This window comes from Hippocampus bargibanti, linkage group LG02 (genome assembly GCF_051943395.1).
Source record: "Hippocampus bargibanti isolate YZ-2025 linkage group LG02, ASM5194339v1, whole genome shotgun sequence".
Lineage (NCBI taxonomy): Eukaryota > Metazoa > Chordata > Actinopteri > Syngnathiformes > Syngnathidae > Hippocampus > Hippocampus bargibanti.
Window position 1 is genome coordinate 8,581,044 of NC_142735.1, and position 27,383 is coordinate 8,608,426.

Here is a 27,383-nt window from a genome sequence, read left to right on the forward strand (position 1 = left end):
GAACTAAAAATCATCAGCAAATAAGGTCATGACGTCAGGAGTTAACTGTGATAAGATATGCACTTTTAAAAGATAATTTCTGGATTTTCTGCACGGAGAAATATTAAGATGTGTTATGTAGATTTTATGAGGAAGATAATCCAGGATTCCGGGCGGGCTTCCAGAAACGTGATTGTCGTGTGAATCATCAAGTAGTGAGAAAGGAAACTTTTTGGGAATATATCCATGAAAGGTGCACAATTTGAAAATTATTCAACTCTTGTCATGAATAAATTCTCACATAACAGTCATAGTTTGCCATTAATGTAATTTGCTGCTGCAAAGATAACTGTGGATCAGTGTGTGATGATTATAAATATTTTCTCCAAATAAAATCATGTTTTCCACATGGAGGAAAATAGGACGGGAGTTTATGATGGATTAATCCTGGGATTAGCAAACAGAGGACTGTTCATGCAAATTGATGACAATTCTGTAGGAGGAGGACCAAAACGTACTATGTAGCACCGGGACCATCAGATCATATCCTCAATCAGTTCAAATGATTTATTACCATTAAGATAAAAATAACTAATTAATTAAATCATAAATCATAAAATAAATAAATAAATAAATAAATAAATAAATAAATAACAAAATCGGTGCGCAGAAGGTGTTGTGAATATACTGGACAGCTTTTAGTAGTGTGTTCTAATACGTATATCAGCGGATATTGTGGACAGTAATTTCCGTTTGGGTGTCAGGGGGAAAAAAACTCTAAAATCCGAGGTTTCTCATTCTCTCTCAAGGTGTTATTAGTGTGTGTGTGAGTGTGTGTGTTTTTTTTTTTTTTTTTTTTTTTTTGAATGGCTGCTTGAGTGTACAGTATCATGAATGATTCACTCGTGCTTGCACCTAACCACTTTGACCACCAAGCGTCGCTCTTTATCTATCAGAGGACGAGCCTCGGCTCACATGCATTGAGGCCCCGCCCGTTTTCAGATGGTGGGGAGATTTTTTTCAGTCTGTTAAAAGAGACAACGAAGGGAGGAAAGAAGACTGAGCTCAGGCTAAAATAAGGAATTGTTTTTAATTCATGCTTTGCTCATATAGAATATAAGCATGCCTTGCAGATGGAGTTATTTGAGGATCTATTTGGGGCTTGTTCTCCTGGAATATTATTGGGAAACAGCATCTGGACAGCTTTCTTATTCCATCTCGGAGGAGTTAAACCCCGGGACTCTTGTTGGAAACATCGCCAAGGATTTAAATTTAAATGTTCAGGACCTGGAACCTCATTTGTTTCAGATTATTGCTTCCACAAAGAAGAAATTTCTTGAGGTAAATCTAAAGACTGGATCGCTTTATGTAAATGAAAGAATAGACAGAGAACAGCTCTGTATAGATGAAGTGAAATGCTCCATCAGTGTGGAGGCTGTAATTACCAACCCTTTAAAATTGTATCGAGTGGATGTCGACATTTTAGATGTTAACGATAACGCCCCTTTGTTCTCCACGAAAATGCAGAATTTATATATCGCAGAGAGCACATTGCCTGGGGTGAAATTTGCATTGTCTGAAGCCAGCGATGCAGATGTCGGTAAAAACAGCATCAGCACATATAAATTAAGTCAAAATGAGCATTTTTCACTCGCGGTGCATAGAGCGGGCGGTAGTGTATCTGCTGAGCTGGTGCTGAAGAAAGCTTTGGATCGAGAGAAGCAGCCTCTCATCATCATGACACTGACTGCTGTAGATGGGGGGAACCCAACAAAATCAGGAACTTCTCAACTTGTAGTAAATGTTTTAGACATCAATGACAATATTCCGACATTTAGTGAATCTCTGTATAAGACAACCATGAAAGAAAATGCAGCATTAGGCATGCATATTATGACCTTGAACGCTACCGATGCAGATGAGGGTTTGAACAGTGAAATTGTGTATTTGTTAAGAAGCAAAGATCAAGATCACGTGCTGGATATCTTTGAAATTGAAGCTCAAACAGGTGTAGTTAAGGTGAAAGGTCACATTGATTACGAAGAAAAAAGAGCATACGAGATAAGGGTGGAGGCCACTGATCGGGGAACCCCTCCAATGTCTGCTCATTGTAAAGTGCTGGTTGAAATTTTGGATGTTAATGACAATGCTCCGGAGATCACGGTGACATCACTGCACAACGCCGTCCCAGAGGACGCCACTGTGGGCACTGCAGTCGCATTGGTATCGCTTTTTGATAAAGACGGTGGCGAAAACGGTGATGTTACTTTACAAATTCAAAATGACGTTCCATTTAAACTCGAAGAAAATTACAAAAACTATTATTCTCTGCTTGTAGATGAGCCGCTAGACAGAGAGAAAGCGCCTCTCTACAACATCACCATCATTGCCAAAGATAAGGGAATTCCCCCTCTTTCCAGCAGCAGTGTCGTTTGTGTGCACATTTCTGATGTAAATGACAATGCGCCTCTCTTCTCAGAGCCCCTCGTTAATATTTACATCAAGGAAAATAGTAAAACAGGAGCAATAATTCATCGAGTGACTGCAATAGATTTTGACACGTATGAAAATACAAAAGTGACATACTCACTTGTGAAAAGCAGCACTTATGCCATTCCGCTCAATGAAATGATCAATATCAACTCAGAGAGTGGAGACATCATGAGTTTGCAATCCTTTGACTACGAGAAGTTAAACACTTTTCAGTTTAAAGTGCAGGCCACAGACTCTGGTGTTCCTCCACTCAGCAGCAATGTGACCGTAAACATTTTTATCCTGGATGAGAATGACAACAGTCCCACCATTTTGGCTCCCTATTCTGAGCATGGCTCCATTAACAGTGAGAGCATCCCCTATTCTGCCGAAGCAGGATACTTTGTAGCAAAGCTCAGGGCAGTGGATGTAGACTCTGGCTACAATGCTCTGCTCTCCTATCGCCTTTCTGAGCCCAAAGGCAACAACAACCTCTTCCGGATCGGAACCAGCACCGGGGAGATTCGTACCAAAAGGCGAATGAGTGACAATGATCTGAAAAGTCACCCTTTGGTGGTGTTGGTTTGTGACAATGGAGAACCCCCACTGTCAGCGACCGTTTCGATTGATGTGGTGGTGCTTGAAAGCACAGCTGACATCCACACTCAGTTCAGACACGTGCCCAGCAAGGAGGAAAACTTCTCCGCCCTGCACTTATATCTGCTCATCGCCACTGTGAGCGTGTCGCTCATCTTTCTGCTCAGCCTTATCACTTTAGTCGTGTTCAAATGCCACAAACAGACAGACGGACCATTCGATAGATACAATGCCCCAATGATCACGACCCACCCTGATGGGAGCTGGTCTTATTCCAAGGCCACTCAGCAGTATGACGTGTGCTTCAGCTCAGACACACTCAAGAGTGACGTAGTGGTTTTCCCTGGGTCTTTTCCTCCAGTTGAAGCAGAACTGATAAGCATAAATGGAGACACCTTTAACAGGACTCAGACCCTCCCCAACTCTGAAAAGGTAGGCTACACATTCCATTTCCTTCTGCCTGGTTGTATATCGCTATGTATTAAGTTCTTATGAAGAAACTAGCTTGTAAAACACACATCACTTGAACTTATGATGGTCTTTTCATCTGCATCTTCGAAGGAGTGCATAAACCTGGAGTATATTCTCACAACCATTGAAATCTAGAGGGATTGTGACAAAAAGCAATTATACTGTCTGAAGTTTCATATTTTTGAGTTCATATAATTGTGATGAAATAACGTTTCAAGCCAGGAAATGAGTATGGTGGTTTACCTTCAGCACGCTGTAATTTGTGCATCAAGGATAAGCTAAAGTAAAAGCAACAATATCGTTAGATTGAGGCATTGAAGCGGGAAAGTTGCAGACCGTTGAACACTCAGGGGTTTCTTTTAATCCAGCATGTCACAGATTTGTATTGACTAAAAAATAGGTGAAAATATTACATATGTTTGTTTTGCAACAGCTCCTCTCAGTCTTGTATTGCAAGATATGATGTCCATAGCTTTTTTTTAAATAAAATTAACATGTTGTCAGCATTACATCAAAATTCATGAAATTATCCATTCAAATTGTAATTTGTAACATTCATTATTTACCGAATCACAGATCGGTGGAGTTTATGAGGGAGGGCGGGGGAGCATTCTTGTAGAAAGATACTGTCATTTTTTGTTGATCTTGAAAAAAGTAATTTGTGAGCAATTTACTGGCTGATTCTAAATCATGATAACATTGGTGTGTTAACCACAAAATTGAGGTTTATTCACGGTTTAACCCTTATATCATGTTGAAAATAAAATCACAATTATGTTGTAGGTCATTTTTCCCCATCTGTAAAAATCCACATAAAACAGTCAAATAATAAGTGACATCAGCAACAAATGTTTCTGAGATGTTATAAACCTACTTAAAAATAGAGACAGCATATTTTCCCTCCCATTGGGATGTTTTAGACCTGTTTTGAAGAAAGGAAAAGGAAAGGATATCCAGTGCTTTAGTCAACACAGAAAGGAAATGGGTAAAATTGATCCCTTAACATAATATGAAGGTTAAAATCATATGGATCAAGATCACATGTAACACTCAAAGTCAAGCTATGCATTATTAAAATGGGATTTTATAGTTTATGCAAGAATTGTATTTACCCCAGTCAAGGATGATGGCTCATACTGATGTCACAAACGTTTATTGTGGAACACCGTGAAAACTATAAGACATTTAAAAACAAAAATTAACATTACAATAAGTTCGACAAGACATACAGTAAATAATCAAGCTAATAACATACCGTGTGAACCTTATAAACCGAAAGTAGATAAACTGTGATGGGGCTTAATAGACTGTCGTTCTCTCTCTGTCGCAATCTCTCATTCTGTTACTCTCTCAGGCTATTTCTCTCGCACATCAAAACATGGAAAACGGAACCGGAAGTTATCGTGACAAAATATTCCAAATTAGTATTAAGGACGATTTTAAGAAAACAAATGTAAAGCTTCACATACATGTTCAACACGTTGACAAAATAACAAGACCAAATACATTGTATATTTTGTTTTAATGGCAACCAGTGACAATATTGGCGCCAGTTACAAGAATAGTTCGTTTTATGGACGATAAATTTGAATCACTTTTTTATGTCGCTTGTACGTAGCACAATTGTCCACTAGAGGGGGCAATGGACCATGACAATGATGTTTCCTCATCTGCGGCCCAGGCTCCTCCCAAATTTCTGTGCTTTTTTTCGTCATTGGAACAAAGAAGCTTAGACGGTGAAAGAGACTCTTCCGACGGTGGTGGATACTCGGAAGATTTCACTCGATTTTTTTTCTAATTTCATTTCATAGCAAGTACATTTTTGCAACATTTCTACCTTTATGCCGTGAGCACATGGATGCAATGATGTGTGCGTCAATCAGATGGAACTCTACGCCGACGTATTTGTTCTTGGTGCTGCTGGAGTGTTATTGGGAAGCCGTGTGCGGCCAGCTCTCTTACTCGGTGTCGGAGGAGGTGAATGTTGGGACCGTTCTGGGAAATATTGCAAAAGATTTAAACCTAAACGTGCGGAATTTGGAGTATCGCATGTTTCAGATCGTTGCAGGAAGCAATAGGAAATACTTTGAGGTAAACCTAAAGAGTGGCAGTTTGTATGTTAATGAGAGAATAGATCGAGAGAAACTGTGCAAAAAGCAAGCCAAGTGTTCACTCAGTGTAGAAGCTGTAATTAATAATCCATTGAAATTGTACCGTATTGAAATTACAATATTAGATGTAAATGACAATTACCCATTATTTTCTCACCAAAAAGAGGTGCTGAACATAAGTGAGACTACTACAGCCGTAGGATCTAAATTCCCTCTGCACCCAGCTCATGATACAGATGTTGGTAAAAATACAGTGAATTCATATAAACTCAGCCAAAATGAATACTTTTCTCTTGAAGTACTCACGGGAGAAAGTATGATGCCAGAATTGATGCTTCAAAGGCTGTTAGATCGTGAAAAAAAGGCCATGATCACACTCATATTGACTGCTATTGACGGGGGAACACCAGCAAAATCAGGCACAATGACTATTGTCGTGAATGTGCTCGATATTAACGACAATGCTCCTGTGTTCAGTCAAACACTCTACAAAGCTCGTGTCTATGAGAATATCAAGATTGGCACATCAATCATAACCTTAAATGCGACTGATTTGGATGAAGGGGAAAATGGAAAGATCTTCTTTTCTTTCAATGCAGGTGGGAGAGATGAAGACACAAATGCGTTCTCAATTGATGAAAACATTGGAATTGTTACAAACAGGAAAATTATTGACTTTGAACAAACAAATGCATTTGAACTCCGAATACGAGCCAGTGATGGAGGAGCTTCTCCCTTAACCTCTCATGCCAAATTGTTGATTGAAGTTTTGGATGTTAATGACAATGAGCCCGAAATTACAGTCACATCGTTATTGAACACAGTGAAAGAAGATGCAACCATTGGAACAGCTATTGCTATTGTCTCCGTGTTGGACAAAGATGGTGGTAAAAATGGCTTGGTGCACTGTAAAATAAATAATCACGCACCTTTCAAACTTGAGCCAAATTATAAGAACTCATATTCTTTGGTTGTTGTTGGTCCTCTTGACAGAGAGCGGACACATGTGTTCAATCTCAGCATTACTGCGACCGATGAAGGCATTCCACCTTTGTCCAGCACCAATTTTATCAATGTGCACATTTCAGATGTTAATGACAATAAGCCTCGTTTCTCAGAAACCCTCGTTAATGTTTATATCAAAGAAAATAGTGCACCAGGGGCAGTAATACATAGAGTGAGTGCATTGGATGATGACATTAAACAAAACGGGCATGTGACATACTCATTTTTGCAGAGTAGTACAGACACAATGCTAGTCACTACAATGATCACTATCAACTCAGAGAGTGGAGAGATCATGAGTTTGCAATCCTTTGACTATGAGAAGTTAGAGATGGTTCAGTTTAAAGTTCAGGCCACAGATTCTGGTGTTCCTCCACTCAGCAGCAACATGACCATAAACATTTTTATTTTGGATGAGAATGACAACAGTCCCGCCATTTTGGCTCCCTATTCCGCGCACGGCTCAGTGAACAGTGAGGGCATCCCTTATTCTGCCGAAGCGGGATACTTTGTGGCAAAGATCAGGGCAGTGGATGCAGACTCTGGCTACAATGCTCTGCTCTCCTATCACCTGTCTGAACCCAAAGGCAACAATAACCTCTTCCGGATTGGAACCAGCACCGGAGAGATTCGCACCAAGAGGCGAATGAGAGACAATGACCTGAAAAGTCACCCCCTGGTGGTGTCGGTCTGTGACAACGGAGAACCTTCCCTGTCAGCGACCGTTTTGATTGACGTGGTGGTGCTGGAAAGCACAGCTGACATCCAGACTCAGTTCAGAGACGTACCGAGCAAGGAGGAGAACTTCTCCGCTTTGCACTTATATCTGCTCATCGCCACTGTGAGCGTGTCGCTCATTTTTCTGCTCAGCCTCATGACCTTAGTCACCTTCAAATGCCACAGACAGACAGATGGAACCTTTGATAGATACAGCGCCCCGATGATCACAAACCATCCTGACGGAAGCTGGTCTTATTCCAAAGCAACTCAGCAGTATGACGTGTGCTTCAGCTCAGACACACTCAAAAGTGACATTGTGGTTTTCCCTGGTCCCCTCCCGCCTGTAGAAGGAGAACTGATCAGTATTAATGGAGGCGACACCTTCACCAGGACTCAGACTCCACCTAACACTGACAAGGTAGGGTATACACTTTGAGGGTTCTTCCTACTGTCCCCCCTATTATTATTATTATTATTATTATTATTATTATTATTATTATTATTATTATTATTATTATTATTATTATTTATTAAAACATGAAATGCTAAATTTGAATTATGTGTAAAAACATAACTTTTTAGCAGTTAATGAACGATCCACCGATTAAAATCCGGCATTTTTGCTACAATTTGTCGGCTGTACAATACATTTCTTGTCTTGAGCTATCGCTGACCATGGTGCTGAATTGTAAATCGTTTTTACCCCCCATTTGCCCTGTATAATACGTTAATTAAGGCCCAAGAGCCTTCTTGGGCCTTAATTAACAGCTTTGGGAATCAATATTTTAATTTGTATATCTGAAATCATATATTTGCTCGCTCTCATTGCTGTCATTAATCACTTCTCACATCAAATAGGCTATTTATCACATGGATGGTATTCCTTTAAATCATCGTGGGTGTTCATTTTAAAGAAGGTTTTGTCATTGTTCCTGGTTATTGTCCCTTTTTGGTGAGATTGTGTTTGTTCTGTATAATTTATTCCACCAATTATCTCTGCAACACGGTCGCTTGCTCCTGGTTGTAGTTTGCGCAAATGTCCACTAGAGGACACCGTGGACCGTCGCATCGAGCTGTCCCATTCTCTGCATCGGGCTCCTCCCAAATGTACGTGATGTTTATCGTCATTGGAACAAAGAAGCTTAGACGGTGAGAAAGGCCGTTGTGTCGGTGGTCGTTTCACGGGACAACTAACTCAGTTTGGTCACATTTTTCCTTGACACCAAGTGGATAGTCATACCATTTTTGTACCACATATCCCTTTATGTCGAATGTGGATTTTTGGGATGATGCGTGCGTTGATCAGATGGAGCTCTGTGCGGACGTATTTGCTCTTGGTGCTGGTGGAGTGTCACTGGGAAGCCGTGTCCGCCCAAATGTCTTACACTGTGGCGGAGGAGGTGAAGGTGGGGACCATTCTGGGAAATATTGCAAAGGACTTAAAACTAAACGTGCAGGATTTGGAGTCCCGCATGTTTCAGATCGTTGCGGGAACAAAGATTAAATATTTTGAGGTAAATGTGAAGACCGGCGTTCTCTATGTTCATGAGAGAATAGATCGAGAAGAACTGTGCAAAAAGCAAGCCAAGTGTTCACTTACGTTTGAGGCTGTGATTAATAATCCTTTAAAACTGTACCCAATTGAAATCATCATTTTAGATGTAAATGATAATTATCCATCATTTATGAGCAAATCACAAGTGATAAATATCATCGAAAACAGAGCAGAAGGAGCTAAATTTCCTCTGCACCCAGCTCAAGATGCAGATGTTGGTAAAAATACTGTCAATTCATATGAGATCAGCCAAAATGAACACTTTTCACTTGAGGGACAACGAGGGGAAGGTGTAATACCAGAATTGGTGCTTCAAAGTATTTTAGACCGGGAAACACAAGCCATGATCACACTCATATTGACAGCTATTGATGGAGGAACACCAGCAAAATCAGGCACAATGACTATTCTGGTGAATGTTCTGGATAACAATGATAATGCGCCTGTGTTCAGTCAACCGCTGTACAAAGCTAGCGTCTATGAGAATATAAAGATTGGCACATCAATCATAACCTTAAATGCGACTGATCTAGACGCGGGACAAAATGGACAAGTGTTCTATTCTTTCAGTGAAGTTGGTCGAGGAAAACAGAATGATTTTTTTGCAATTGATAACAAATCTGGCACTGTAACAAACATAAATCATTTAAATTTTGAATATGAAAATGTCTTTGAAATAAGAGTACAAGCCAGTGATGGAGCAACCTTCCCAATGATTTCTCATACCAAATTATTAATTGAGGTTTTAGATGTCAATGACAATGCCCCTGAAATTGCATTCACATCACTGCTGCACACAGTAAAAGAAGATGTGACAATTGGCACTGCTGTTGCTCTTGTTTCAATATTAGATAAAGATGGAGGCAAAAATGGTGTCGTGCTCACTAAAATTATGAATGATGTACCCTTTAAACTTGAGTTAAATTATAAGAATTATTATTCTTTGGTTGTTGCTGGTCCTCTCGACAGAGAACGCATACCTGTCTTCAATATCAGCATTATTGCAACCGATGAAGGCATTCCATCTCTGTCTAACACCAGTATTGTCAATGTGCGCATCTCAGATGTTAATGACAACAAGCCTCGCTTCTCAGAGCCCCTCATTAATATTTATATCAAAGAAAATACTCCACCAGCGGCAGTAATACATACAGTGAGTGCACTGGATGATGACGTTGAACAAAACGGGCATGTGATGTACTCATTTTTGCAAAGTAGTACAGACTCAATGCCAGTGACTACAATGATCAATATAAACTCAGAGAGTGGAGACATCAGGAGCTTGCAATCTTTTGACTATGAGAAGTTAAAAACTTTTCAGTTCACAGTTCAGGCTACAGACTCTGGTGTTCCTCCGCTCAGCAGCAACGTGACTGTAAACGTTTTTATCATGGATGAGAATGACAACAGTCCTGCCATTTTGGCTCCTTATTTTGAGCACGGCTCAGTGAACAGTGAGAGCATCCCTTATTCTGCCGAAGCGGGATACTTTGTGGCAAAGATCAGGTCAGTGGATGCAGACTCTGGCTACAATGCTCTGCTCTCCTATCACCTGTCTGAGCCCAAAGGCAACAGCAACCTCTTCCGGATTGGAACCAGCACCGGGGAGATTCGCACCAAGCGGCGAATGAGTGACAATGACCTGAAAAGTCACCCCTTGGTGGTGTCGGTCTGTGACAATGGAGAACCCTCCCTGTCAGTGACCGTTTCCATTGACGTAGTGGTGCTTGAAAGCACATCTGACATCCACACTCAGTTCAGGCACATGCCCAGCAAGGAGGAGAACTTCTCCACCCTGCACTTGTATCTGCTCATCGCCACTGTGGCCGTGTCGCTCATCTTTCTGCTCAGCCTCATCACTTTAGTCACCTTCAAATGCCACAGACAGACAAAAGGACCATTCGATAGATACAGTGCCCCGATGATCACGACCCACCCTGATGGGAGCTGGTCTTATTCCAAGGCCACTCAGCAGTATGACGTGTGCTTCAGCTCAGACACACTCAAGAGTGACATAGTGGTTTTCCCTGGGCCCTTTCCACCAGTAGAAGGCGAACTGATCAGTATTAATGGAGGAGACACCTTTACCAGGACTCAGACTTTACCCACAACTGAGAAGGTAGGATATATGTGTTTGGGTTTTTTTTTGTCTGACCAGTATGATATTGATGATTGATTGATGATATTAAAGAGCTTGACTATTAGGAAGGACAAAATTGTATTTTTAAATATAACCATTTGCGGTTAAAGCACCTGAAATCGTAATTATTAACTTTTGTCCTTGTGAAGCTGGTTTACTATCACAAGCATATGTGACCGCTTGCATATTTGTTGTCAAAACAACACATGACCCTTTCTGCAATGTTCTCTTTAGTAAGGAAGAGTGAAGTGGCTTTATTATGGTTTGTTGTACATTTGTGTTGTAGACATTGACATGGAAATAGTAATGAGGAAGATTTACAGTTGAATTTGAGTGTAGCTCTTTCTTGAAAATTCTCTAGTTGTTAAAATATACAACACAGACAGATATTTCCAGATGTTATTTATTGTCACCAAATCGCCATCATTGCTGTCCAATATTGTGAGACTTGCTCCTTATTGCTTTGAATCTACTGGTTTATTATTTTTTTGTTTAGTTGAAGGCTTCAGAAATACGTTCACTGGAATATATTCTACAGATAACTCTCCACATTCAAATTATAAATTCAAGAGGAGAATATACTGTTACCTATAAAATTTTGCTATTTTGATCTAATTTGTTTTGTGTGCAAAAACAATCGCTAAAGCTTGATTTCATCCAACTAGTGGAAGTAAATTGCTCCAAATTCCATTTAGGATGTGTCAATGACGGTTTCATAGAATTCCCTAGTTTTTTTTTTAATAAAACTGTCCAATACTATGAAAAAGACTAAAGTAATGGATGTTCAATATATTGAAAGAGATATGTTTTTGTATTACAATGACATTTGAAATAGAATAGTGAGACTTTTAGTACAAGGGGAATGGGCATTTGAGCTGAGCTTCACTTCTGATATACCCTGGGTCGTATTCTATTTTTTTTTCTTGTAAAGAGTTCTTGTGTTGTGTTTTGTGAGACGCTGACCTTGGTCTTGGACAAATTTGGTTTTCACTCAAAATGGTTGAAATGATTCATGGCTCCTTGAATTTGGCCATTTAGAAATATTAATTTAGTTTGCTTTTGTTAATGTATAACTACACATACACTGCAGATGTACATGATTGGGAGTGTGGGTTACTGTAGAAAATGACTGCTTTTGTTGTGGTTTGTTTTAAAGAGAGCGTGTCGTCAACTTTTCTGGTTGTTGTTAAATCGTGACATTGAAATTTGTATCCGGATACAAATGACATGATTGAAAGTAATTTAAAAAAAATTGCAATTTCAGTTTATTATATAATGTTCAATATTTGTTCTGCTCAAAGTTGATACCGGTCTTCATGCCCAGTGATATTTGATGTAGTTTAGGCAAATATCCACTAGAGGACACCGTAGACCGTGGCATTTGAGCTCCCTCCGTCATAGGGCTGGGCTCCTCCCAAATGTGCCTGATGATTTCGTCAATAGAACAAAGAAACGCAGACGGCGAGGGTCCGATGCGACAGGGATCCTTACCCAAAAGAATTGCTACATTTTGTTCACATTTTCCTTCATATCGGGTGGAGAAACGTACATTTTTTGCACTATTTTTACTTTATGTTTTATGTGAATGTATGAAGTGATGCGTGCATTGGTAGGATGGAGCCCTGTACAGATATATTTGCTCTTCGTGCTGCTGGAGTGTCCCTGGGAAGCCGCGTACGGCCAGCTCTCTTATTCGTTAGCGGAGGAGGTGAATGTTGGGACCGTTGTTGGAAACATTGCAAAGGATTTAAGCCTAAACGTGCAGGATTTGGAGTCCCGCATGTTTCAAATCGTTGCGGGAAGCAAGAGGAAATACTTTGAGGTAAACCTGAAGACTGGTGTCCTCTATGTGAATTGGAGAATAGATCGAGAGGAACTATGTGGAGATGAAGCCAAATGTTCAATCAATGTAGAGGTGGTGATTAATAATCCATTGAAATTGTACAGGGTAGAAATAACAATACTCGATGTAAATGACAACTACCCATTATTTTCTAGTCATAAAGAAGTGCTGAACATAAGTGAGACGACACCAGTAGGGTCAAAATTTCCTCTGCACCCAGCTCACGATGCGGATGTTGGGAAAAATACTGTAAATTCATATAAGATCAGCCAAAATGACCACTTCTTTCTTGATGTACAAAGAGGAGAAAGTGCAACCACAGAATTAGTGCTTCAGAGGCTTCTAGACCGTGAAAAAAAGGCCATGATCATGCTTATATTGACTGCTATTGATGGAGGAACACCAGCCAAATCAGGCTCAATGACAATTGTTGTCAATGTGTTAGATATCAATGACAATACACCGGTTTTTACCCAAAATCTGTACAAAACGAGTGTATATGAAAATACTAAGATTGGAACCTCAATCATAATGTTAAATGCTACTGATTTAGATACAGGACAAAATGGACAAGTGTTTTATTCTTTCAATGCTGGCGGAAGACAGAAACAAACAGATATGTTCTCAATCGATGAAAAAACGGGCACAGTAACAAATAAGGAAAACATCGACTTTGAACAAACAAATGCATTTGAACTCCGAATACGAGCCAGTGATGGAGGCGCTTCTCCTTTAACCTCTCATGCCAAATTGTTGATTGAAGTTTTGGATGTTAACGACAATGAGCCCGAAATTACAATCACATCATTATTGAACACAGTGAAAGAAGATGCAACCATTGGCACGGCTATTGCTATTGTCTCCGTCTTGGATAAAGATGGTGGTAAAAATGCTTTAGTTCACTGTCAAATTAATAGTCAAGTGCCTTTCAAACTTGAGCCGAATTATAAGAACTCCTATTCTTTGGTTGTTGCTGGTCCTCTGGACAGAGAGAGCATCCCGATGTACAATATCAGCATTACTGCGACCGATGAAGGCATTCCATCTTTGTCCAGCACCAGTTTTATCAATGTGCATATTTCAGATGTTAACGACAATAAGCCTTGTTTCTCAGAAACCCTCTTTAATGTTTATATCAAAGAAAATAGTCCACCAGGCGTAGTAATACATAGAGTGAGTGCACTGGATGATGACATTGAACAAAACGGGCATGTGACATACTCATTTTTGCAAAGTAGTACAGACTCAATGCCAGTCACTACAATGATCAATATCAACTCAGAGAGTGGAGACATCATGAGTTCGCAATCTTTTGACTATGAGAAGTTAGAGACGTTTCAGTTTAAAGTTCAGGCCACAGACTCTGGTGGTCCTCCACTCAGCAGCAATGTGACCATAAATGTATTTATTTTGGATGAGAATGACAACAGTCCCACCATTTTGGCTCCCTATTCCGAGCACGGCTCCGTTAACAGTGAGAGCATCCCCTATTCTGCGGAGGCAGGATATTTTGTGGCAAAGATCAGGGCAGTGGATGCAGACTCTGGCTACAATGCTCTGCTCTCCTATCACCTGTCTGAACCCAAAGGCAATAGCAACCTCTTCCGGATTGGAACCAGCACCGGTGAGATTCGCACCAAGAGGCGAATGAGTGACAATGACTTGAAAAGTCACCCCTTGGTTGTGTCGGTCTGTGACAATGGAGAACCCTCCCTGTCAGCGACCGTTTCCATTGACGTGGTGGTGCTTGAAAGCACAGCTGACATCCACACTCAGTTCAGACACGTACCCAGCAAGGAGGAGAACTTCTCCGCTTTACACTTGTATCTGCTCATCGCCACTGTGAGCGTGTCGCTCATCTTTCTGCTCAGCCTCATCACTTTAGTCGCATTCAAATGTCACAGACAGACAGACGGAGCCTTCGATAGGTACAGTGCCCCGATGATCACCACCCATCCTGATGGCAGCTGGTCTTATTCCAAGGCAACTCAGCAGTACGACGTATGCTTCAGCTCAGACACACTCAAAAGTGATGTGGTGGTTTTCCCTGGGCCCTTTCCGCCCGTAGAAGCGGAACTGATCAGTATTAATGGAGGGGACACCTTTACCAGGACTCAAACTTTACCCACAACTGAGAAGGTAGGATTCTCTTCTTGTTGTACCTTCTGTCCTGCAATATTTTATTTTCTTGTTGCTGTATTATGAACTTGTGACAATATCTAAAGAAATATGACCCCTCAAGAAATATGACACACTTTCAGGTATGATCTCTTTATTTCGCATACAAATATGCTCAAGCGTACTTGCAAATGCGGTTGAAGTTACTTGTAGGCTCAATATTACAAATTAACACAAACAAAGCACTGCTGAAATAATTAAAGCACAGACTCTTTTAAGAATGAAAATTACTTTTATTTTTTTCATGTATTGGTAACAAAACTTTTTTACTCAACCATGTGCACATCAATACCTTGTGTTATGATGGGAAAATGCTACATGTGTTGTGTTTAGCCTAAAAATACATTCAAACGGACAAGTACATTCCAACCTATGCGTAAAAGCAAGTATGTTTGGATATTTTTTCTCGTGCAAATATTTTTCCTGCGCATTGGCATTTCATTGCTTTCATATAATTCACTTGTTTTAAAATGAAAAATATGTCTCAAGCAACAAAAAAGAATGTGATTTACTTACTGCATGCTTTGTTTTTGTTGTGTGCAATGTTCCCTCTATTTTTTCATGTGTCTGAGCAGACACAAAGCTCCCTGAGGACACTGAGGACCACTGTGAGCAACATCAAATGCGTACTAGTGATGTGTCGTTCGCGAACGAGCCGGTTCTTAGAGACGGATCTCTTAAGTGAACGAAAAGAGCCGGTTCCTGACAAGGAGCCGACTTTTTTTTTATCCTCTATTCCCCGCCCCCGGCCTGCGGTTAAAGCCGCACATCATTGGTCAATATCCGTGGAAGAGGAGGGAGGAGAGAATTACAGACACACGCAGCAGTGAGGAGAAGGGGAGGGGGGTTACAGTAGACAAGTGGACACGTTTTATTATTTATTTAATTAATTTAGGCAAAACAAAAACTGAATAGCCATTTCTGGAGCCAAAAGATCTTTTTAGTGAGCCGAGCAAAAGAACCGGCTCTCTGAAAAGAGCCGGAATTCCCATCACTCATGTGTACGCTGTGGCCACACACCAGTTTCACGCCAGTATCACGGCGCGTTTGGGCAGGGTGCATTCGCGCCGTTCTGCTCCGATTGGCTGCGTAGCGTACGTGAACTGTACGGCATTATTGGCTGGACACCTGTTACTCATTGAGTTACATTGCAAAATGTGCGATGCATAGATGTTCTTGTTAGCTGAGTTGTGTGCAAGAAGTACGCGATTGCGCACGCGCGCAGCTAGAGGGAACATTGGTTGTGTGTCCTTAATAAGATCAATGTAACAACAGAGGTCTTGACATCGGAATGTATTGAACAGGAGAAAAGAGTGTTGATTTTATCCATAATTCCTGTCCCATGTCACAGTTCGCACTTGTTTCAATACTGGTGAAGTAATATCATAGTGCTCAAGTATCTTTTGTAATCGCTGTTGACAGTCTGCTCTTGTGAGATGTGCTATGTGTGATTCTCAATACATTTTCATGAGAGTTTATGAATCCACATTTTGTCAGAATTACATTTGAATGCATTTATTCGGGAGATCCATTCAAATTTGTATTGTTTAACCTGACCGAATCGACATATACATGTTAGTAGAAGGGGTGTTGAAAAATGATACAAATTATAGCTTGCTTTTTTTCCTTGAAGAACATGACATCTTTGAAGCAATTATATCTTAGTTCTGAGTCATTACATCATTGATAATAGTTTATTGCATTATTGTATTATGTATATTGTATTTATGATAGTTGCTTCATGTGCAGCACTATGTGTACAGCGGTGGCCGTTTGAAAGTGCTCTATAAATGCAATAGAGTTTCGTTAAGTTGGTCTCAATTTAAAACAATATTTTCTGGTGTAGACTTGTTAAGGTGACATGTATGATTTCACATCATTTTATGTAGTCAAATTGTTCTTTTTCAAAATGGTATTTTACAGTGCATATAAAGGACATACTGTACTATTAGCGATCAATTTGCATCTTTGTTGAGATATAAGTTGCAGTTCAAGAATACGCCCACTAGAGAGCGCAATTGACCATGGCATTGAAGCACTGCAGTCCGTGGCGAAGGGCTCCTCCCAAATGAACGTGATGTTTTTCGTCACTCGGACAAAGAAGCTCAGTGGGTGCAAGCGTCTAATGCGACGGAGATCGTTAGACCGAATAATTTATTTACTTTGTTTGTATTTTTTCCTTCATAGCTAGTGGAGAGTAATCTCTGCACCGTTTGTACCTTTATGCCGTATTCACATGCATGGAATGATGCGGCCATCGAGCAATTGGAGCTCTGTGCGGATGTATTTGTTGTTTTTGCTGCTGGACTGTTATTGGGAAGCCGTGTACGGCCAGCTCTCTTACTCGGTGGCGGAGGAGGTGAATGTTGGGACCGTTGTGGGAAATATTGGAAAGGATTTAAACCTAAACGTGCAGAATTTGGAGTCTCGCATGTTTCAGATCGTCACGGGAAGCAAGAGGAAATACTTTGAGGTAAACCTGAAGACTGGTGACCTCTATGTGAAAGAAAGAATAGATCGAGAGGAACTGTGCCAAGATGAAGCAAAATGTTCACTCTGTGTGGAAGCTGTCATGAGCAACCCGTTAAAATTGTCCCGTTTTGAAATTATTGTCTTGGATGTAAACGACAATTATCCATCATTCTCTCATAAATCACAGGTGTTAAATATTACAGAAAACACAGAGCTAAGCACAAGGTTTCCCCTGTGGGCAGCTCATGATACAGACGTTGGCAAAAATGCAATACACTCATACAAGCTCAGTCCAAATGAACATTTCTCTCTTGAGGCACCCAAAGGAGAAAGTGTCACCCCTGAATTGGTGCTTAAAAAGCTTTTGGACCGAGAAAAACAAGCTGTGATCACATTCACATTGACTGCAGTTGATGGAGGAACACCACCAAAATCCGGCACAATGATGATTGTTGTCAATGTACTGGACATTAATGATAATGCTCCTGTATTTAGTCAAAGACTGTACAAAGCAAGTGTACATGAGAACATTAGTATTGGCACCTCAATAATAACATTAAATGCTACCGACTTAGATGCAGATGAAAACGGGCTTGTTTTCTACTCTTTCAGTGATGTGGGTAGAGTGAAGCACAATGGTTTGTTTGCTATCGATAAAACAAGCGGGACAGTTACCAACATACAGAATTTAAATTTTGAAGAGAGGGGCAATTTTGAGTTTAGAGTACAAGCCAGTGATGGGGCAAGAACTTCACACACCAAATTGTTGATTGAGGTTTTAGATGTTAATGACAATGCCCCTGAAATTTCATTGACATCTTTATTCACCACACTGAAAGAAGATGCAACGATGGGCACTGCTATTGCACTTGTCTCTGTGCTAGACCAAGATGGAGGTAATAATGGTTTGGTCCACTGTAAAATTGATAGTGATGTGCCCTTTAAACTGGAATCAAATTATAAGAACTCCTATTCTTTGGTTGTTGGTGGTCCTCTTGACAGAGAGCACACACCTGAGTACAACATCAGCATTACTGCAACCGATCAGGGCATACCCCCTCTGTCCGGGGCCCGTATTGTGAATGTGCGCATCTCAGATGTTAATGACAACAAGCCTCACTTCTCCGAGCCCCTCATTAATGTTTATATCAAAGAAAATAGTCCCCCAGGGGCAGTAATACACACAGTGACTGCATTGGATGATGACATTGAACAAAACGGGCATGTGATGTACTCATTTTTGCAAAGTAGTACAGACTCAATGCCAGTGACTACAATGATCAATATCAACTCAGAGAGTGGAGACATCATGAGCTTGCAATCTTTTGACTATGAGAAGTTAAAAACTTTTCAGTTCACAGTTCAGGCTACAGACTCTGGTGTTCCCCCGCTCAGCAGCAACGTTACTGTAAATGTTTTTCTCCTGGATGAGAATGACAACAGTCCTGCCATTTTGGCTCCCTATTCCGAGCTGGGATCTGTGAACAGTGAAAGCATCCCCTATTCTGCCGAAGCGGGATCCTTTGTGGCAAAGATCAGGGCAGTGGATGCAGATTCTGGCTACAATGCTCTGCTCTCTTATCACCTGTCTGAGCCCAAAGGCAACAGCAACCTCTTCCGGATTGGAACCAGCACCGGGGAGATTCGCACCAAGAGGCGAATGAGTGACAATGACCTGAAAAGTCACTCCTTGGTGGTGTCGGTCTGTGACAATGGAGAACCCCTCCTGTCAGCGACTGTTTCGATTGACGTGGTGGTGCTTGAAAGCACAGATGACATCCACACTCAGTTCAGACACATGCCCAGCAGGGAGGAGAACTTCTCCACCCTGCACTTGTATCTGCTCATCGCCACTGTGGCCGTGTCACTCATCTTTCTGCTCAGCCTCATAAGTTTAGTCGCATTCAAATGCCACAGACAGACAGACGGACCCTTCGATAGATACAGTGCCCCGATGATCACCACCCACCCTGATGCAAGCTGGTCTTACTCCAAAGCGACTCAGCAGTACGACGTGTGCTTCAACTCAGACACACTCAAGAGCAACGTAGTTGTTGTCCCTGGGCCTTTTCCGCCCGTTGAAGCAGAACTGATCAGTATAAATGGAGGAGACACCTTTATCAGGACTCAGACTTTACCTAACACAGATAAGGTAAGACATTTTCTTAAATTCTAATTGTCTTTGCAACACGGATAGTCACACAGATATTAATTCAAATGTTATAGTTTTTCCAGCTACAGCCTCCCTGTATGGAGTTTGCATGTTCTCTCCGGGCCCGCATGGATTTTCCCCCCGTCGTCCGGTTTCCTCCCACATGCCAAAAACATTCATGGCAGGCAGATTGAACACTCCAAATTGTCCCTAGGTATAAGTGTGAGTGCTTGTCTGTCTCTGTGCCCTGCGATTAAATGGGAACCAGTTAAGAGTGTCCCCCACCTAATGCCCTTTGACAGCTGAGATCGGCTCCATCATCTCCCACCCCTGTCCTTAGTAAGAATTAAGCAGATCGGGAAATGAATGAATGAATTGTGTGTGTGTGTGTGTGTGTGTGTGTGTGTGTGTGTGTGTGTGTGTGTGTGTGTGTGCGTGTGTGCGTGTGCGTGTGTGTGTGTTGTGTTCTGTTCACTTGTACAAGCCAATGCCAATTATTTAGCTTTGCATTTTCAAAACAATAAAATAAAATCCAAATAGACAGAATACAATATGATCACAAATACTGAAGAAAATAATATTTTTTTCATGAGAACACGTCAATGACCAGTGTTTTTACAGTTGCCATAATATAATGTGCATTAAAGGTATGTTTGTAAAGAAAATGTGTGTTTTGAAGACAAAAAAGCCAAGATCTTGTGTGGGATGTAGTTTAAAAAGTGTATAATTAAGATTATTGCTATTAGATGAGCAGGAAATGTGGTTTGATGGATGGCAGGGGCCTGCAAGTGTTCGCATAAATAAAGTTCTATGACAATTTGGGGAGCTCTATGTGAATATATGTTCAGTACGAATCTAGTATAGGTTAAGAGGACGATGATAGTATGTTCAACTGCCTCATATATTTATACTTTCAGTATTAATAACTTATTTTGAGAATTTTGCTATTTAAATCAACTAATTATAAAAGTGCAGGGAATTAAGTGCTGACATCTTAACATATTTTGTGCCTGAAAAACCTCCACTTCAAAAACAAATCACTCTCCGTGGCACTGAATCCCATGATACGCGAGCACTGGCCACGAGAGATGCGTTTCAGATAAAACTCTACTATCCTCTACTATGCTAAATTTTACAATACAAAACGTATTCCCAGTTACTTAAATTTGAAGTTTAGGATACACATTTGTAAACTTCTTTTGACATTAAGCTGCATTTCACCAGAACCGTCGCAAGGTGACGTACGAGACCGTGTTAGAAAAAAACGCCTTCGCTTGCACGTTCGGTGGAAGAAAAAAAAAACGTCACAAAATGGGGAGTGTTCATCGTCGAGTCAACGCGGTTGCAACCAGCCACAGCGGGTAAACGCAAGCGGCAAAACCCGGATACACGGATATACAATTGTTTTGTATTTTTATTTTTATTATTGATTTAATTCCCCGTGGATATACAACAAGTCAAAACGGGATTGGTGTCAATTTGAGCAGCAATGGCTTCTCGGGACCATCGGGTTCCCATTTGGGGTCTTTTTCTCTTTCTGCTTTGTCTGTGCGGCTGGACTACCGGTCAAATATCCTATTCCATCTCGGAGGAGGTAGACAAAGGGACCGCGGTGGGAAATCTTGCAAAGGATTTAAACCTCGCTGTGCAGCAACTCCCTTCCACGGGTCTGCGGATAAACTCCGCGAATAAAAAGCGCTATTTTGACATTAATCTGGAATCAGGAATCATGTTTGTTAGTGAGAGAATAGACAGAGAGGAGCTGTGTCCGAATCTAATGAAATGTTCTGTAAATTTAGAAGCCACGTTAGGTAACCCTCGCAGGCTCCACCAAATTGAGGTTATTATTAATGACATTAATGACAACGCTCCCGTTTTTACTCAAGACACCATAACAATAGAATTGTATGAGAATTATTTTCTTGGAGAAAAACATCCGCTTCCGCAAGCACATGACGCAGACGTAGGTGCAAACTCGGTGAAGACTTACAAATTACATCCGAATGAATACTTTGTTTTGGATGTGCAAAACAACGGGGACAGTGTTTCTGCCGAAATATTATTGCAGAAAGCTTTAGATCGAGAAAAGCAGGCTGTAGTTGACCTCACGCTCATTGCAGTGGATGGAGGAAGACCTCCAAAATCTGGGACCATACTGATACAAATAAATGTCCTTGATGTCAATGACAATTCACCCGTGTTTAGCAAATCTCTTTACAAGGTACAGGTTGTTGAAAATGCAGATATTGGCAGTCTGTTGTTGCGACTGTCTGCTACTGATTTAGATGATGGCGTGAATGGGCAGCTTACATATTCTTTTGCGGAAACGGGGCGTTTTAACCCCGATGATGTGTTTGCACTGGATGAAAATGCAGGAGAAATCACAGTTAAAGGCGATATTGATTATGAAGCGACTCAAGCATATGAGATTCGCGTTCAAGTGAGGGACAAAGGCGTTCCTCCTCGCTTGGCGCACAGCAAAGTTTTAGTGGAAGTCGTTGACGTGAATGACAATGCGCCGGAAATCACTGTGTCATCTCTGATGAGTCCCGTGAAAGAGGGTGCTGAGGTTGGCACCACCGTTGCCATGGTGATGATCACTGATCAGGATGGGGGTAAAAATGGTAAAATAGATTGTAAAATTGTTGGATCTGTGCCATTCATATTGAAGTTCAATTATAAAAAGTACTACTCATTGTTGGTTGACGGGCCACTTGACAGAGAGGCTACTTCGCAGTATCTTGTAACACTTAAAGCAATTGATGCAGGAACTCCACAGCAGTCCACCACACATGTTATCACGATTCAAGTTTCTGATGTCAATGACAATCCGCCTCAATTCACAAATCCTCGAATTAACATATACGTGAAGGAGAATAGTCCAGTTGGAACAACGATTTACACTTTGATGATGACAGATGCTGATTTGCTTGAAAATGGAAAAGCATCTTATCACTTAATGGACAGTCATTTGAAAACTACACAAATTGATTCACTGATTAACATTAACCCAGAAAGTGGTGATATAGTCAGTTTGCAGTCTTTTGATTATGAGAACTTAAAGATGTTTCGGTTCAAAGTTCAGGCCACAGACTCTGGTGTTCCTCCACTGAGCAGCAATGCCACCGTAAATGTTTTTATCCTGGATGAGAATGACAACAGTCCCACCATTTTGGCTCCCTATTCTGAGCACAGCTCAGTGAACAGTCAGAGCATCCCCTATTCTGCCGAAGCAGGATACTTTGTGGCAAAGATCAGGGCAGTGGATGCAGACTCTGGCTACAATGCTCTGCTCTCCTATCACCTGTCTGAGCCCAAAGGCAACAGCAACCTCTTCCGGATTGGAACCAGCACCGGGGAGATTCGCACCAAGAGGCGAATGAGTGACAATGACTTGAAAAGTCACCCCTTGGTTGTGTCGGTCTATGACAATGGAGAACCCTCACTGTCAGCGACCGTTTCCATTGATGTGGTGGTGCTTGGAAGCACAGCTGACATCCACACTCAATTCAGACACGTACCCAGCAAGGAGGAGAACTTCTCCGCTTTACACCTGTATCTGCTCATCGCCACTGTGAGCGTGTCGCTTATCTTTCTGCTCAGCCTCATCACTTTAGTCATCTTCAAATGCCACAGACAGAGAAACGGACCCTTTGATAGATACAGTGCTCCGATGATCACGACCCATCCTGATGGAAGCTGGTCTTACTCTAAAGCGACTCAGCAGTATGACGTATGCTTCAGCTCAGACACACTCAAAAGTGACGTCGTGGTTTTCCCTGGACCTTTCCCACCCGTAGAAGCAGAACTGATCAGTATTAATGGAGGAGACACCTTTACCAGGACTAAGACTTTACCCACATCTGAGAAGGTAGGATAAACATTTACAAATATAGATTCAAAAATTACAATATATTCATACACTTTATTTGAGCAGTTTTTCAGATAATGCCAAATACTCGAGAGTTACAGGGCACATTTTGTTCATGTCTCACATAACAAGTAGGTTGATTATGTGTTGTGTGGTTGAAATATGTTTTTGATGTTATTTAAATCTAGCATGGTATTGCAGACGAGTAGCAAAAATAACAAAGACAATATTTTTTTAAAGAGAAATGCATTGATTTTTCATCCACACCTTGCTTGAAATATAAAGAGGACACTTCCAAAATTGAAGGGAACATTTGAAGATGTACTGTATAATAAGTACATTATTGTTCATATTATTTTTTATTATGTTACTTGTCATCGTTTATTTTTATTTGTATGAGCTATTTGTAGGAGTTTGTGTGGCGGCCTTGTATGAATGGGCGGATGGCTGTATTTGTTTCAAGGTTTGAGGTATGTCACTTTCCATGGAATGACAATAACAAACATGTCTTTCTAAAGATTGATAATTGTATGTTTTAATGTACTAATTCATGCAATGCTCACCACTGTGTTTACAAAGGATAATATCGAAACATTGATGGTTGTTAGAATTACAATATATTTTCCACTGTATCTATATAGGTGGTAGAATATCTAACCATGTATCCTTTTTCAATACCACTTATATAGAATCACAATTAATTTCTATAGATCCTAGCCCGTCTGATGTTGGGCATAAGGCAGACTACACGAATAACTTGTCACCAGTTAGTCACTGAACATTTCAATATAAAGGACCATTTACGCACACATTCACACTGTCACTGAGCGCCAATTCCCCGCTGCTTGCACACAAGTCCGCTGTATGTACCACTTACATCATCAGTGACTTACATGGTTAAACATAACAAATTTAACATCGTTCATATCAATGCAAGGTATTTAAATTGCACAAATCAAAATCCAACAACATTGGGCACGGTTCATCTTATCTTAATCGCAACATATTGCAATTCTTGGTCATTCACCATGAAATCATAAGAACATGGCACACGTGTTTGAGGTATCGAATATTTGGAACAAGACATTATTTACTGCCCGTTGAAATTGGTGAAACGTATTTATGTTGTAACAGTTATTGACCACACGTTGTCGCACTAAGACCACAGATATGATCATACATAACCGCTCCTCTTCCGGGGAGGTAAAATTGTCCCAGGCAGCGATTTTGACAGTCACCCAGGCTGCCTATTGACGAGAAGAAGTGTTGGTGCCGCCGGAGATTTTTTGTCTTTGTCGGATCGGATATGCAAAAGTGGATTTCCATTACTAGCTAGGCTGCTGTTTTTTTGTACAACGATGGAACGTTTGTGGATTTGTATTGTTGCCCTGCTTTTCTTTTTTGACGAATCTGCTTCGCAATTCTCATACTCCATTTCCGAGGAGATGAACAAAGGCACAGTGGTGGGCAATATCGCCAAGGATTTGAACCTCAATTTTCAAGAATTGAGCAACAGAGACCTCCGTATAGTTTCCAGTTACAGTAAGGAATATATTGAGGTAGATCTTCGGACGGGGATTCTCTTTGTTAACGACAGAATAGACAGGGAGGAGCTTTGTTACGGCGAGGCGCAATGCTTTATGAGATTGCAGGCGGTGCTGAGCAACCCGATGAGTGTGCACCGCATTGACGTTAATGTTTTGGACATCAACGATAATTCACCGAAATTCGAGGAAGAATGGTACATTTTGAAGATATCTGAATCCGTGGCACCGGGAGAAAGATATTTTCTCCCAGAAGCAGTAGATTCAGATACAGGAAGCAATTCATTAAAAACATACAGATTAAGTCCAAATGAACATTTTACTCTGGGTGTACAAAGTGGCGGTGAACACGGCGTATCTACAGACCTGGTGCTGCACAAAGATTTAGATCGAGAGAAAGAGTCTATTCACGAACTTACTCTGACTGCTTTTGATGGGGGAAAACCAACCAGGTCGGGCATGTTACATGTAAAAGTAGTAGTTATGGATGTGAATGATAACACGCCTGTTTTTAGTAAGTCACTGTATAAAGTGCGTGTCAGTGAAAACTCCGCACAGGGCTCATTTGTGATCAAATTAAATGCAACTGATTTAGATGAAGGAATAAACAGTAAGATTGTGTATTCCTTAATTAAACGAGGCAACAATGATCCATCAAATGTTTTTCATCTAAATGCAGCAACGGGAGAAATATCTTTGAAAGGTACATTAGATTATGAAGAGACTCCTGCTTATGAAGTAAGGATTCAAGCAACTGATCAAGGCCTTTATCCTCGTAGCACAAATGCAAAACTGCTCATTGAGGTAATTGATGTGAACGACAATGCCCCCGAAATCGCGGTAACGTCACTGATGACGCCAGTAAAAGAAAATGCTGAATTTGAGACAATTGTTGCATTGGTTTCAGTCAGTGATAAGGATGGTGGGAATAACGGTGCGGCCATTTGTAAGGTAGTTGGATCTGTTCCATTTAAGCTGAAATTTAATTACAAAAGTGATTATTCGTTAGTAGTTGATGGAGCCCTCGACAGAGAAAACGTCTCTATTTACAATGTCCCCATTATAGCCACTGATGAAGGAAGCCCCCCTCTGTCCACGAGAAGGATCATTACTATTCACATTTCTGATATTAATGATAATGCACCTCGTTTTATGGAATCCATTATTAACGTTTATATCAAAGAAAATAGTCCTTCTGGGTATTCTCTTTGTTCTGTCAATGCGAATGATCCTGATTCGGACACAAATGCAAAAGTTTCATACACATTGTTAGACAACTACTCAAGAACTGTTTCCATGTCATCATTGTTTAGTATCAACTCAGAAAGTGGAGACATTGTCAGTTTGCAATCTTTTGACTACGAGAAGTTAAAGACGTTTCAGTTCAATGTTCAGGCCACAGACTCTGGTTTTCCTGCACTCAGCAGCAACGTGACCGTAAACGTTTTTATCCTGGATGAGAATGACAACGGTCCCGCCATTTTGGCACCCTATTTAGAGCACGGTTCAGTGAACAGTGAGAGCATCCCCTATTCTGCCGAAGCGGGATACTTTGTGGCAAAGATCAGGGCAGTGGATGCAGACTCTGGCTACAATGCTCTGCTCTCCTATCACCTGTCTGAGCCCAAAGGAAACAACAATCTCTTCCGGATCGGAACCAGCAACGGGGAAATACGGACAAAGAGGCGAATGAGTGATAATGACTTGAAAAGTCACCCCTTGGTGGTGTCGGTCTGTGACAACGGAGAACCCTCCCTGTCAGCGACTGTTTCGATTGATGTGGTGGTGCTGGAAAGTTCATCTGACATCCACACTCAGTTCAGACACGTGCCCAGCAAGGAGGAGAACTTCTCCGCTTTACACTTGTATCTGCTTATCGCCACTGTGGCTGTGTCACTCATCTTTCTGCTCAGCCTCATAAGTTTAGTCGCATTCAAATGCCACAGACAGACAGACGGACCCTTTGATAGATACAGTGCCCCGATGATCACCACCCACCCTGATGGAAGCTGGTCTTACTCCAAAGCGACTCAGCAGTATGACGTATGCTTCAGCTCAGACACACTCAAAAGTGATGTTGTGAATTTCCATGGACCTTTTCCACCCGTAGAAGCAGAACTGATCAGTATTAATGGAGGAGACACCTTTACTAGGAATCAGACTTTACCTACATCTGAGAAGGTAGGCTGTCAAATTATTTTGTTCTTGAATAATAATAATAATAATACATTTCATGTATACTGTAAGTGCCTTTCAAAACTCACGAGGGCACT

The 27,383-nt window shown here is 41.0% G+C and overlaps 1 protein-coding gene across 18 annotated transcripts in view; it reads left to right on the plus strand.

Moving 5' to 3' along the window:
- The window catches only part of LOC148901442 (protocadherin alpha-3-like), a 152,342-nt gene that overhangs the window by 87,278 nt on the left and 37,681 nt on the right, over window positions 1–27,383 (plus strand). Inside the window, exon 1 of one of the 18 annotated variants that reach the window (XM_088987270.1) lies at window positions 1,327–3,480. The exons of 13 other annotated variants lie outside the window; for them this stretch is intronic. In XM_088987270.1, coding sequence (XP_088843396.1) covers window positions 1,501–3,480 — 1,980 coding nt within the window. In that variant the 5' untranslated portion in view covers window positions 1,327–1,500. Of the gene's footprint in view, window positions 1–1,326; window positions 3,481–8,516; window positions 11,030–12,509; window positions 15,033–17,156; window positions 19,696–25,156; window positions 27,292–27,383 lie in introns of those variants that run through there. 4 more of the 18 variants (XM_088987132.1, XM_088987138.1, XM_088987147.1 and 1 more) reach the window with 4 other exon arrangements.